General features: G+C 39.6%; 1 protein-coding gene and 1 long non-coding RNA gene across 3 annotated transcripts in view; one reads left to right on the forward strand and one right to left on the reverse strand.

Moving 5' to 3' along the window:
* LOC105505252 overlaps positions 1-9,725 on the forward strand; it is a 10,722-nt gene extending 997 nt beyond the window's left edge. The window contains exon 2 of the long non-coding RNA XR_001000713.1: positions 9,643-9,725. This is a non-coding gene — a long non-coding RNA (uncharacterized LOC105505252). The remainder of the gene's footprint in view (positions 1-9,642) is intronic.
* The window catches only part of LOC105505253 (myomegalin-like), a 119,953-nt gene that overhangs the window by 53,455 nt on the left and 52,636 nt on the right, over positions 1-13,862 (reverse strand). For both annotated transcript variants that reach the window (XM_011933040.1, XM_011933039.1), the window contains exon 3: positions 11,832-11,983. In XM_011933040.1, coding sequence (XP_011788430.1) covers positions 11,832-11,983 — 152 coding nt within the window. The remainder of the gene's footprint in view (positions 1-11,831; positions 11,984-13,862) is intronic.

Genomic DNA, 13,862 nt, shown 5'->3' on the forward strand with positions numbered 1-13,862 from the left:
GGTTTCCAGCTTCATCCATGTCCCTGCAAAGGACATGAACTCATCCTTTTTTATGGCTGCATAATATTCCATGGTGTATACGTGCCACATTTTCTTTATCCAGTCTGTCATTGATGGGCATTTGGGTTGGTTCCAAGTCTTTGCTATTGTGAATAGTGCTGCAATGAACATATGTGTGCATGTGTCTTCATAGTAGATTGATTTATAATCCTTTGGGTATATACCCAGTAATGGGATTGCTGGGTCAAATGGTATTTCTAGTTCTAGATCCTTGAGGAATTGTTACACCGTCTTTCACAATGGTTGAACTAATTTACACTCCCACCAACTGTGTAAAAGTGTTCCTATGTGTTCACATCCTCTCCAGCATCTGTTGTTTCCTGACTTTTTAATGATCACCATTCTAACTGGTAATCATGCCTTTTCACAGGGTTGTCGTAAATGAGATAATGCTGTCACATACTTAGAACCATATTTGCCACAGAGAAAGTGACCATCAAATGCTAGCCAGTATTATGCATGTGCTGCTCCAGTCTCACTCATCCCAGAGATGCTGCAGCTGGGTGCTGTGATCAATGAGAAAGCATACGGCAAGGGATTTTTCTCAACACATCATTGGGGCCATTTGTAGGTAGAAATTATTTCTGACCCAATAACCTGTTCAGATTTATGATCATGGTACATAAACTTACGGCCCTGAAAAAGTCACAATTTCTGTGAGTTCTAGTTCCCTCACTTAAAAAATGGGGAGATTGATGCTTGTTCCATGTCTTATAAAGACAAAATAAGACAACTTATGAGATACACTTAACCCACTGCTCAAGTCTACAGAGCTGAAAAGAATAAAGATCCTTTCATTGGTGGATTCTCTGAGTGGGGCAAAGCCCCTACACAACGAAGTTGGCAAGGTTGGGAAATTAATTAAATCACTCACTCATTAGAAAATACAAATGAAGCATATATGCTAAGCAATGCCCTCCTTTCATCATGGAAAATAATACCTATTGATCTCAACCTGACAAACATACAATTGAAGTTTGTATACACATACAACCATGCTGTTGGTTGTGGGTGGAGAACAAAAGAAAAGAAACAAAAAGCCAAGAGTCCACAGTGACACCATGAATGCCCATGACTGCAACAATAATGCCTTGACCAGAAGTAGGAGGATAAGGGAAAAGACACAGCCAACATGAACCCCAATTGACCCTCCCTTGCTCCATCTATGAATTTCTGAATTCACCAGGCTCATGCTCCCTCCAGGACTTTGCATGGGGAGCAGCATTAGCCTGGAATGTCACTTCTCTTTAATTCCCACCCAGCTCTCACTTAACTAATCCCAACTCACCCATAAGGATCTAAGTCAGAAATTACCTACTGAAAGAAACCTATCTGGCCCTAATGCCTGGGCAAGGGCTCCTCCTGAATGCTTCCACAGCACTGCAGACCTACTCTTATCGTGGCCCATTTCACAATATATGGGATTATCTGTTTGACTGTCTCCCCAGTAGATTTGGAGTTCCTTAATAACAGGAAGAATCTTCTTTACTTTTCTTCCAAAAACAGAAATCGCTTTACTGTTTTTTGGTTTGTGTTGCTGTTGCTTCACTGGTCATAAAAGTAGTACATGTGCCTGTTCCAGTTGTTCTCTTTCTCAGTGGAGGGCATAACCTAGCTGTTGCCCAAGCGAGAAAACTTGACATCATTTATTCATCCAAAACAAACAAAAAAGAAAAGAAAAGAAATGGTACTATGTACCAGGCATTATGCTAATCACTGTGTCTAGCAGTGAAAAGACAACCACTGTCCCTGCTATGGTGAGCTCATGTTCTGACAGAAAAGGCAGACTTTGAACAAATAACTCATGTTATTGAAGAGAGAGGTGAAGGTAGTCTGGAAGTTTATGACAAGGTGACAGTAGGTAGGATGTGAGTGAAGAGATGAACGGGTGGTCAGTCATCTTTGGGTTTCTTCTGCCTCACTGGTTCTACATCCAATCAATGGCTTAGCCCTATACATTCTGCCTCTGAAATCTCTTTCACCTGTCTATTTCTCTAATTTTTATACTGGCATCTCCACCAACCTTTGCCTGGAATGCTGCAACAGCCTCCTAACTGTTTTCTCTGCCTCTAGACTACTCCTCCTAGGCAGAGTCCATACAGAAGCCAAAAGGATCTTTCTAAGAGGAAAATCTGATCATGTCACCTCTCTGACTAAAAGTTTTCAGCAGTTCTCTTGAGCTCAGATAAAATGTGAAAGCCTTTACATAACTTGCGAGACTCTGTATGATGACTCCTCTCTCTTTTCTCCGGTTTCAATTCTCTGCATTCCTTACATCCCATGCTCTAGGAATACTGATTATGGTTCTTTCTCTCATCTGGATCTTGATTCAAGCTATTTCCTATGCAAGGAACATTCTTCATTCTCACACTCCCACCCCCTTATTAGTGGCTAATTCTTATTCCTTCTTCAGGTCCCTGGTTAGAGGCAGTTTTCTCCAGGAAACTTTCCCTGAATCCCCCAACCTCTTCAGATTGAGTAAGTGCCCAGCTATATTTTCCATAGCACTCTTTACTTCTATTACAATAATAATTACATTCTGGTGGAATTTGCTAATCTGTAAACTCTATGAAGGCAGGAACCATGTTTGCCTATTCAGTATTGTATCTGCAATGCTTAAGGCATGCTACACATAGTAAAAGCATTAGAATATTTTCTCAGTGAATAGATAATTAAAATAAATATAATACTCAAAGTTATAAAGAAGGCAATAGGCTAATTCCATCATCCAGACATAATCAATATCAATACTTTGGTATGTATCCTTCCAGACATTTCCATCTTTTCTCCCTCAAAAATGAGATCTTATTTTTTGTAATATTCAGTCAAATTGTTGTTGCTGTTGTTTTGTTTAATCTCAAATTTGTTATAATGGACATCCAAGTCAGTACATTGCTGTTGTTTTGTTTAATCTCAAATTTGTTATAATGGACATCCAAGTCAGTACATTGCTCTATAATTTTCTATTGTTTACATATTCCACACTTGAAATAATCCTCACCTTGAGTACTAATACTGTACTGGTATAAAGAATACTGAAATAAACACTCATCCTTGAACATACATTTTCTTTTCTTTTTTTTTTTGAGACGGAGTCTAGCTCTATCACCCAGGCTGGAGTACAGTGGCAATCTCGGCTCACTGCAACTTCTGCTTCCTGGGTTCAAGCAATTCTGCTGCCTCAGCCTCCTGAGTAGCTGGGATTACAGGAGTCCACCACCATGCCCAGCTAACTTTTGTATTTTTAGGAGAGACAGTGTTTCACCACGTTGGCCACACTGGTCTCAAACTCCTGACCTCAAGTGATCCACCTGCCTCAGCCTCCCAGAGTGCTGGAATTACAGGCGTGAGCCACCACACCCAGCCGAAAATACATATTTTCATATATTCGTCCTTGATCATTGTGCAACTAACAGCTAGAACATGGCCTGGCACACACGACGCACTCGTAAGTGGATGAGTGGATTGACAAACAAATGAATAAGGGGGTCAGCTATCAATAGGCATAATAAAATTGTGGCTAAGAGTTCAGGCATTAGAACCAGTACACTTATGTCCAAATCCCAGCTCCAGCACTTTCCATCAATTACTAGTGTTTTCCTAGCTCCAGCATCTCTCTCTTTACAAATGAAGACAATGGTTGTACCAACCTCAAAAGACTATTAGAAGAACTGAATAAGATAATAAGGTCAAGTGCATTCTCAGAACTTGGCACACTGTAAGCACTTACAAATATTAATCGGTATCATGATCTTTGTTGTTATTTTTTAAATTTAGTATTGGAATGGAAATTATCATTAGAATGGAAACTTTGCAAAGTCCACCGTAAGCAAGATAGGGCTTCTCTTCCAACAATGGAGAAGAGAAGAAAACAAGTTCTAATGAGGAGACAGAAAGGAGATAATTTAAAATTACAAAAAGAATTATTCTAATTCAAGTGCTACAGTCTCTGTGAAAGTGATTGCTCTCTTTTCTGTGTTGGTAATCATACCTTTCAGAATGTTCAGGGTTGTCCAACTTTTATAATTTCATTCTTTTTGATAAAGTTTCTTTATTAATTGTATAACCAAATGTAAGCTAATATTTACAACTTTAAAAAGTTTACACACACACACACATGCACGCATGCAAATTAGAAAAAAAGTTCTAGTACTTAAGATTTATTTACTTATTTGAGACAGAGTCTTGCTTTGTAGCGCAGGCTAGAGTGCAGGGCTTGATCTCGGCTCACTGCAGCCTCTGCCTTCTGGGTTCAAGCGCTTCTTCTCCCTCAGCCTCCTGAGTAACTGGGATTACAGGTGCATGCCACCACATCTGGCTAATTTTTGTATTTTTAATGGAGATGGGGTTTCACCATGTTAGCCAGGCTGGTCTCAAATGTCTGACCTCAGGTGATTCGCTCGCCTCAGCCTCCCAAAGTGGTGGGATTACAGGCATGATCACCACGCCTGGCCATATTTAAGTTTTAAAAACATACGTTAGTTTGGCAAGTACTCCCATCTTGAAATATCTCTTTCAATATTGCCTTAGATGTTATTTAAATTAAATATTGTATAATTTAAATTTTTTATGCCCCAATCAGATGGTACATTCTTTGAGAATGGAATCTGATGTCCATCTTTGTATCTTCTACGCACTCAGAAGCATTCCTTTTACTCTGTAGTTCTTAAGAAAAAAGTAATTGATTTGATTCATAACTTTGGTAATGTTGCTTAGGAATGAAAACTTTGCACGGAAAGTCTGTGGAATGACCGTGTGTAGAAGACCTCTCTTTCCCTTTTTAAACATGAGATTGAAAAGGGAAAACAAACTGCACTTGTGATTACTGAAAGTTTAATAGTTACCCCCTGCCTCCTAATAACTTTTTGCATGTCTTAAGATACCCATGAAAATAAAACCAGTATGTTTGGGACACTGTGGTTTGGAAGAATGAATGCATTTTTTAAAAAATAAAAATGCACTTTACCAGTAGCATTCATTTTCCACGGTTGTAATTAGAGAGAAACACTCAAGAAGCACTAAAATTGTGGAACATAAAGAGGGCAGTGACAGGACCTCAATTAACCTAAATTAGCACAGGTTACCCAGAGCTCCAGAAACTCCCCGAAATGAAAAAGCCTTTTGCTTTTAGCACTTTTTTTTTTCTTTTTTCTCCCCAAAGACTTCAAGATCCAAGTGGAAAAGTTCGCCAGGGTGGGTGGGACCTGAACAGGCTGACTCACTGTGGTTAGATTCACACTGCCAGGGAAAGCTGCAGAGTACAGTCAGGCAAACACTACAGCTGGTTTTGATGATATTTTCTTGTTGAAGACAACATTATTAGAAAAATGTGTAAACAGGACAGGGCAGTGGAGGCCCCCTATTGATTTTATAGCCAAAGGCTCCCACCTTTCTGTGGCTTTTCTGTACCGTCTGCCATGTTGATTCTATGTAAAAAAAAAAAAACCCAACTGCAAGCATTCCACCAATGTAATGCTCTCCTTCTCTGAGAGTCCTTTCATTTCCCCAAGAACTTTGGAATTATGGGAGTTATAGTGGCTCCGTTACTTTATTCTTATATAACTTTGGGCAAGTTATTTGAACCTTGATCTCTTCACTAGTATAATGGTTGTAAAAATAATATCTATCTCATAAGTTAGGAAAATGAACTGAAAATACACTAAATTAAATATTTTAAATATCTAGAAAAGTGCCTGGTGTATAATGAGCACTCAGATAGTAGTTATTGTTATCAGCTACTATTGTGATCTTAATAAATCCTGTCAAATATGATTTCAAAAAGACTCTGTTTCTTTCCCGTCCTTTTCATTTTCAGTTTTATCATTCCATTCAAAGTGGAAAAGAGGCTAGGCACGTAGTTTGCGCCTAAAATTCCAGCACTTTGGAGGCCAAGAAGGGCGGACCACTTGAGGCCAGGATTTGGAGACCAGCCTGGTCAACTCAGCGAAACTCTGTCTCTACTAAAAATACAAAAAATTAGCCGGGTGTGGTGGCAGACTGAGGCAGGAGAATCGCTTGAATCCGGGAGGCAGAGGTTGCAGTGGAGCTGAGATCGCGCCTCTGCACTCCAGCCTGGGCGACACAGCGAGACTCCGTCTTGAAAAAAATGAACAATAAAAAAATAAAATACAGTAGAAAAGAAATGTACATTTCTTGACTTCCTAGTTTCCCATCCTACCCAATAAATGAACATACCAATACCCTCCTTAAAAATATTCAACTTATTGTGAATACCAAGTAGAGGCAGAAGAAATACAAATCCAACAGGATATCTAATTTTTAATACTTTTCAGCTAGTTTAGTTGATGAATATTTACTGAGTACTTACTATGTACTATATTATGTTATATTCTAGAAACTAGAAAAGAATGGGCAAGAGGTTTTTTCTGCCCTCAAGGAGCTTAGAGTCTTGGTATATATTCTGGGATCAGAGAGTAAGAGAAGGCATCCTAAAATTAAAAAATAAATAAATTTAAAAAGGCACCTGAGCTGAATCTTGAAGGATGAGTAAGCTTTAACCAATAAACAATAGGAGAGAAAAGATTTTCCAGGCAGAGAGAACAGCAGGTACAAAGAAATGAAAGTCTGAAATAGCTTTGAATTGCAAGCAGTTCAGAATTAATAGAGTAAAAATCATGTAATAGAGAATATTGGAAGACAAAAGTGGATTTACAGCTTACCTAGAGAGGCAGGAGTCTGGCAGAATTTCAATATGCATCAATCTAAATAGGAGGAACTAGTGATTCCATTTCCAAATAAGCCAACACCTTCATTAGCACCAAACTTTCACCAGCTGAGTTCCCCAACATAGGAAATACCCACTATCTTTAGGTCACAAAGACATAAGGTGTTTTCAGGCTCAATCATGAGTCACTGGGCAAGTTCCTTTGTTATTCTTTTTGCCATTAGTTCATCATTTGTAAATTGGAATAATAATAATGGCTTTTCTTTTTTTATTATATTTGAAGTTCCAGGATACATGTGCAGAACATGCAGGTTTGTTACGCAGGTATATGTGTGCCATGTTGGTTTGCTGCATCCATCAACTCGTCATCTGTATTAGGCATTTCTCCTAATATTTTCCCTCCCCTTGGCCCACACCCCCTGACAGGCTTTGGGGTGTGATGTTCCCCTCCCTGTGTCCATGTGTTCTCATTGTTCAACTCCCACTTATGAGTGAGAACACGGGGTGTTTGGTTTCCTGTTCCTGTGTTAGTTTGCTGAGAATGATGGTTTCCAGCTTCATCCATGTCCCTGCAAAGGACATGAACTCATCCTTTTTTATGGCTGCATAATATTCCATGGTGTATACGTGCCACATTTTCTTTATCCAGTCTGTCATTGATGGGCATTTGGGTTGGTTCCAAGTCTTTGCTATTGTGAATAGTGCTGCAATGAACATATGTGTGCATGTGTCTTCATAGTAGATTGATTTATAATCCTTTGGGTATATACCCAGTAATGGGATTGCTGGGTCAAATGGTATTTCTAGTTCTAGATCCTTGAGGAATTGTTACACCGTCTTTCACAATGGTTGAACTAATTTACACTCCCACCAACTGTGTAAAAGTGTTCCTATGTGTTCACATCCTCTCCAGCATCTGTTGTTTCCTGACTTTTTAATGATCACCATTCTAACTGGTAATCATGCCTTTTCACAGGGTTGTCGTAAATGAGATAATGCTGTCACATACTTAGAACCATATTTGCCACAGAGAAAGTGACCATCAAATGCTAGCCAGTATTATGCATGTGCTGCTCCAGTCTCACTCATCCCAGAGATGCTGCAGCTGGGTGCTGTGATCAATGAGAAAGCATACGGCAAGGGATTTTTCTCAACACATCATTGGGGCCATTTGTAGGTAAAAATTATTTCTGACCCAATAACCTGTTCAGATTTATGATCATGGTACATAAACTTACGGCCCTGAAAAAGTCACAATTTCTGTGAGTTCTAGTTCCCTCACTTAAAAAATGGGGAGATTGATGCTTGTTCCATGTCTTATAAAGACAAAATAAGACAACTTATGAGATACACTTAACCCACTGCTCAAGTCTACAGAGCTGAAAAGAATAAAGATCCTTTCATTGGTGGATTCTCTGAGTGGGGCAAAGCCCCTACACAACGAAGTTGGCAAGGTTGGGAAATTAATTAAATCACTCACTCATTAGAAAATACAAATGAAGCATATATGCTAAGCAATGCCCTCCTTTCATCATGGAAAATAATACCTATTGATCTCAACCTGACAAACATACAATTGAAGTTTGTATACACATACAACCATGCTGTTGGTTGTGGGTGGAGAACAAAAGAAAAGAAACACTGTTGTATGTGTGAATGTTGCCTTCTTTGTCCCTTTTTTCTGCACCAACATAAATGATAATTGTCATTTTCACTTGTTAATTGACTAATTATGTTTTGGTTCCATAATGTGCCAGTATTTGCATTTTAAGTCTGTTATTTCTTTCCCTGTAATCAAAGGGCCTTTTTTTCTCTAGAATTTCCTACATCAGCAAACATTTTAGAGGTAGCCACATTACTGAACAATTACAATTACTTTCGACAGATTAAGTACCTTTAATATTACTTCTCTCCTGTTCTAACTCTCCTTTCCTTACCTCTCTATAGCCCAGTCTCTTATTTGTTCAATCCATGAACATACCTCTCTTCCTTCCCCCAAATTTTGCCTCTATCTGGAATATCATACTCTGCTTCTCTGACTAGTAAAATCTAACTCGGCTTTGGAGACCATGCTCAATGTGCAGCCCCCAGGAGAAATGTTCTCTGGTAAGAGGCCTTTCCCTATTCCTTTAATAAAAGTAGACATTTTCTTTCAAGATCTCAGAGTGTACTGTCCTTATCTCTGTGAAAGCACTTGCCATCCTATATTATAATTAATGCAATGTCTGTACTTCCAAATAGATTATAACTATCTAAGGGTAGGAACTAAAGTATCTCATTTAATGTGATCATGTGTTTGGTGCACGGATAAATGAAATAAGAAGGGATTCCTGGCTGCTCCTTCCAGGCCTGTATCCCTTTGTCTTTAAGCCCTGGAGGAGTCGACCCTACTCTGGCAAAAAACATTTAGCATGTCCCTTCCTCTCTCTGAGTACTGTTACCCGTCCTATATCCCAAGGCTACTGAATGCATATTTTAAACTTTACAGAAAATACCATGTTATTTAGTATTTTACCATTTTTAGGGTGGGGCATTGGAATGTGTTCCTATTTCTCCTATATTTTTTCTAACTGATGTTTTCTCTAATTTTTAAACCCTTTCATGGAAGCTTTTTGTATTTTAGGTGCTGTCATTCAGAGTCCACAGGATGGATGAATGGATATAAAAATGAACAAACGTGGCCGGGTGCGGTGGCTCATGCCTGTAATCCCAGCACTTTGGAGGCCGAGGCGGGTGGATCATGAGGTCAGAAGATCAAGACCATCCTGGTTAAAACGGTGAAACCCCGTCTCTACTAAAAAAATACAAAAAATTAGCTGGGCGTGGTGGCGGGCGCCTGTAGTCCCAGCTACTTGGGAGGCTGAGGCAGGAGAATGGCATGAACCCGGGAGGCGGAGCTTGCAGTGAGCCAAGATCGTGCCACTGCACTCCAGCCTGGGCGACAGAGCGAGACTCCGTCTCAAAAAAAAAAAAAAAAAAAGAACAAACATGTGACACAACACTGTATCACTGTATGATTTACTGGCAATGACTTTCTGATCAAGCCTGAAGTGGGTTGTAGCCTCTTTATTTACTTTTTATTTGACACATAGCAGAGAGAGATTTAAACTATCTCTTATTGGCCTTTTCCCTGCATCTTAGCTTGGTTTCTGTCAGTGTTTCCCAGCATTGAGAAATCAGAACTAATCTGTCATATTAGACCTAAACTCTAAGAGAAAAGGACTTTGGGCCTTATATCTGCATTCCTTCAATGCATTCCTTCAATGGAGGTGACATCGCTCATTTCTATATTTCCAGTCATCTCTCAATGAAAGGGAACATGCAGGCTGGCAATCCTTTGGAGAGCACTCCACAGTTCTGAGGAGCTCTGCAGCTCTGCTCACCCTTTCTGCATCACAGCAGATCCAAAAGGTGAAAAAAACAAAGGAGGGGGTTGCGGTGTTAGCATCCTTGCTCCCCCCACCAGCACCACACAGCTGTTCAGAGGTTTAGTCTTCAAAAGCCTCTTAATTATCATGCAAACTCTCCATGTCTTTAAAAAAATACACACAGTATACATGAGAACGCTGAGCAAAAAAGATGAAGAATAGGCTGATAATTATTAGGCACATGTTACGTGATGCATATTCTTTTCCCACATAAATATCTGGTAGGATGTACAGAAAGTATTGGTGAAATATTTCTACTTACAAATTGAGGAGAGATGGGGTAAACCCAGGTCAACAGAAAAATTTTTGAAATTAGAATTTTACTTTATTTTTTTTTTCTGTCAAAAGTTATCAATTCCAGAATGAGAGAAACCCCAGTATCTTACAATTTACACATTACTTTATGTGGGACCTGCTCGCTGGGTATCCCTGAGGGGGCACCAAAGAGCTGTTTCTTCCTTTCTTTAGAGCACAGGAGTATAAAGAAATTCCAGTTGCCTGTTTCTGGGCTATTTAAAACCCAGTAGACATGTTCTCTTCTACAGACTTCCTGGGATCAACCCAGCTCACAGGGAGCTGGGGAATCTGCACTACATTATCAGTGATTGTTTTTGGTCAAATCTAAGAACAAGCATATGAAGAAGCAGAGCACGCAGCACTGATTCAGGAGGTTCAGGCAACATTATCAGATTCTTGTTGAGAAACAAATGGTTGTTACTGCGCCACCGCATACTGCAGACAATTCCTAGATATAGAGAGAGGTCCAAGCGAGCAACAGAGAATATAATACTAGCTGCTGGACTGGGACTCCCGGGCTCACTATGTTGCAGCTACAGATTCTCAGAATGCCATTTAAACTTCCTGAGTTTATCTGAGAAGTAAACCAAGGGTATAGGTGATGAGGCAGCATTTACTGGTATAGTTAGTCCCCCTTTATCCACAGTTTTGCTTTCCATGGTGTCAGTTACCCATAGTCAACCACAGTCTGAAAATATTAAATAGAAAATTCCAGAAATGAACAACTCATAAATTTAAAATTGCACATTGTTCTGAGTAGCATGATGAAATCTCTTGCCTTCCGCTCCATCTCACCCTTGAATCATCCCTTTGTCCAGCACATCCAGGCTGTATACATCGCCCACCAGTTAGTCACTCAGTAGCTGTCTGGGTTATCAGATTGTTGCAGTATCACAGCGCGGTGTTCAAGTAACTCCTATTTTACTTACTAATGTAAAAGTGGAAGAGTAGTAATGCTGGTATATTGTTATAATTGTTCTATGTTATTATTAACTATTGTCAATCTCATTAACACTTAATTTATAAATTAAACTTTATCATAAGCATGTATGTATAGAAAAAAACATAGTAAATATAGGGCTCAGTACTATGCAGTTTGAGGCATCCAAAGGGGGTCTTAGAATGTACCCCCTACAGATAAGGGGGGGTTGCTGTACAGGCAAGGGGGTCCATAGACCACAGCCCCCAGCACACAGCTAACAGAGCATATGTTTATTGGGACATATACTCTTGAAAGAGACACCATAATGATAATACCATCCATAATTCAGACCAATCCATTAGTCATATTTTTATAAGACATCACTATTCCATAGTACTGCCTCTAATTGGGATAACAATTATCCACTCACATGACTTACCTTCTCAAAGTCTCGAAGAGCCTGGGTCTGTACCTGAGGAGGTTTCTCAAATGCTCTCAAGGAATATGTCTGCACAAAGGGGACCTTTTCACCACTTCTCCAGATCTGTGACTGCACTGGAGGGCCTCGATCTTTAGTGTCACTAAGAAAAGCTGTCAGTGAAACAGAACAACAACAAAAAAGATTTATATAATAATGGCACTAGGATCATTCTGACTGGCACATTTCAGCAGAATTCAGTTTCTGCAAAATACAAACTCCATCTAGGCCACATAGAAAAAGTTTACATAAAGCAGCCTGTGGTAGATAATATTAATAGCCATCCTCAGTGAATCAAACTAGTTTGTGTCCATATGCCTTTGCAATGTGATACTCCTGCCATCAAGAAATGAAGCCTATTTCCCCAACTCTTGAATCTGGGTTGGCAAAGTGGCTTGCCTTGATTGGCAGAATATGATAAAAGTGCTACTGTATGAGTTCCAGAGACTAGCTTTGAGAGGCCTTGCATTTCTGTTCTTGCCTTATTAGCATCCCAAGACAACCATGCTGTGAAGAAGTCAGTCTACCCCACTGGAGAAGGAAAGGCTGTTCAGGGAAGTGAAGATGCCCCAGCTGACAGCCACCACCTGCCAGACATGTCAGCAAGGCTGTCTGAGATCTTAAGTCCCAGTCAAGCCATCAGAACGTTGCAGCCAGTTGAGTGATCCCAAGTGAGACCAGCAGCGACAATGCCCAGTTTGCCAAAACAGAATTGTGAGAAATAATAAATCATTGTTGTTTTAAGCCAGGTGTGGGCAGACTTTTTCTTAAAGGACCAGACAATGTTTTAGGCTTGTGGGTCATATCATCTCTGTCACAGGTACTCAACTCTACACTGTAGCATGGAGCAGACACAGACCATCTGTAAATGAATGAGTGTGACTGTGTGGCTATAAATCTTTACTTATAAAAACTGGTTGTTGGTCCATGGGCTGTAGTTTGCTGCTGACCCCTGTTTTAAGTCACTAAGTTTTGGGATGGTTTGTCACATAACAAAAGGTAACCAAAACAGTCTAAAGGAAAGAACCAAGCTACTAGCAAACTCTATCTACAAATACCTCTACAGAGAATTTTTCAGGTTACTATTTATTAATAGTAACAATTGTAACAACCAACATATTTAAAGGTCATTACATGTTACAAAATAGTTTCACATGAATTATTTCATTTATGAAATCGCTGCAATCAGTGAAATAGACATAAGTGATTATTAAATCCATTTTACTGATGAATAAGTAAAGGTTCAGAAAGTTTGCTTGTCCAAGATCACATTGCTAAAAAGTGGCAGAACCAATCCCATATTTTCTCCATCTGTCTTTCTCAGCAGTATGCTACTACTGTGTTATTTTAGCAATTAAAGGGATTGCAATAGGTCTGAGAGTGGGGAAAACAGGTAAAGAGTCAGAGATTCAATCACTCCATTAACCAATGGAAGCATTGCTTTGGGAGAACCTAGTGGAGTCTAAGCTGTAATTAACCCTATGCTTGCTTTTGAAAAGTAACGTTGTTAAAGAATGAGAAATCAGAGCCTCTGTCAAACGAAGTACACAGACGACTCCATGTTGGGGCAGGGTTGGAGTTACAGACTCAGGTAGAAAACAAAGAAAGCTACATTACTTTCTTGGCTGATGGAAATAAATAATGAACCTTTACTATGGAACTGTTTTTTAAATAAGAAAGAAGACAATCATGGCAAAGCATTAAGCTCTACAGACAGTGTCAGGGCAAGTAAGCAAAACAGGTACAGGGTGACTGCCTCGCTGAGGAAAAGTTAACTAGACACTCGAGCAAAGGAGATCCAAGGCAGTAAGAGGCAAAATGCCATTGCATGCTTTTCTTCCTATCTCTTTTTCTTTCTCTCTTTCTCTTTCTCACTCTCTCCCTTCCTTCCTTTTCTTCCTTTCTCTTTCTTTTTTCTTTCTCTTTTCCTCCTACCTCTCTGCCTGCCTTCTTCCTTCCCTCCCCTCCCTCCCCTTCCTTCCTCTCCGTCCC

Source organism: Colobus angolensis, unplaced genomic scaffold (genome assembly GCF_000951035.1).
Source record: "Colobus angolensis palliatus isolate OR3802 unplaced genomic scaffold, Cang.pa_1.0 Scaffold124, whole genome shotgun sequence".
In the NCBI taxonomy this organism is placed as follows: domain Eukaryota; kingdom Metazoa; phylum Chordata; class Mammalia; order Primates; family Cercopithecidae; genus Colobus; species Colobus angolensis.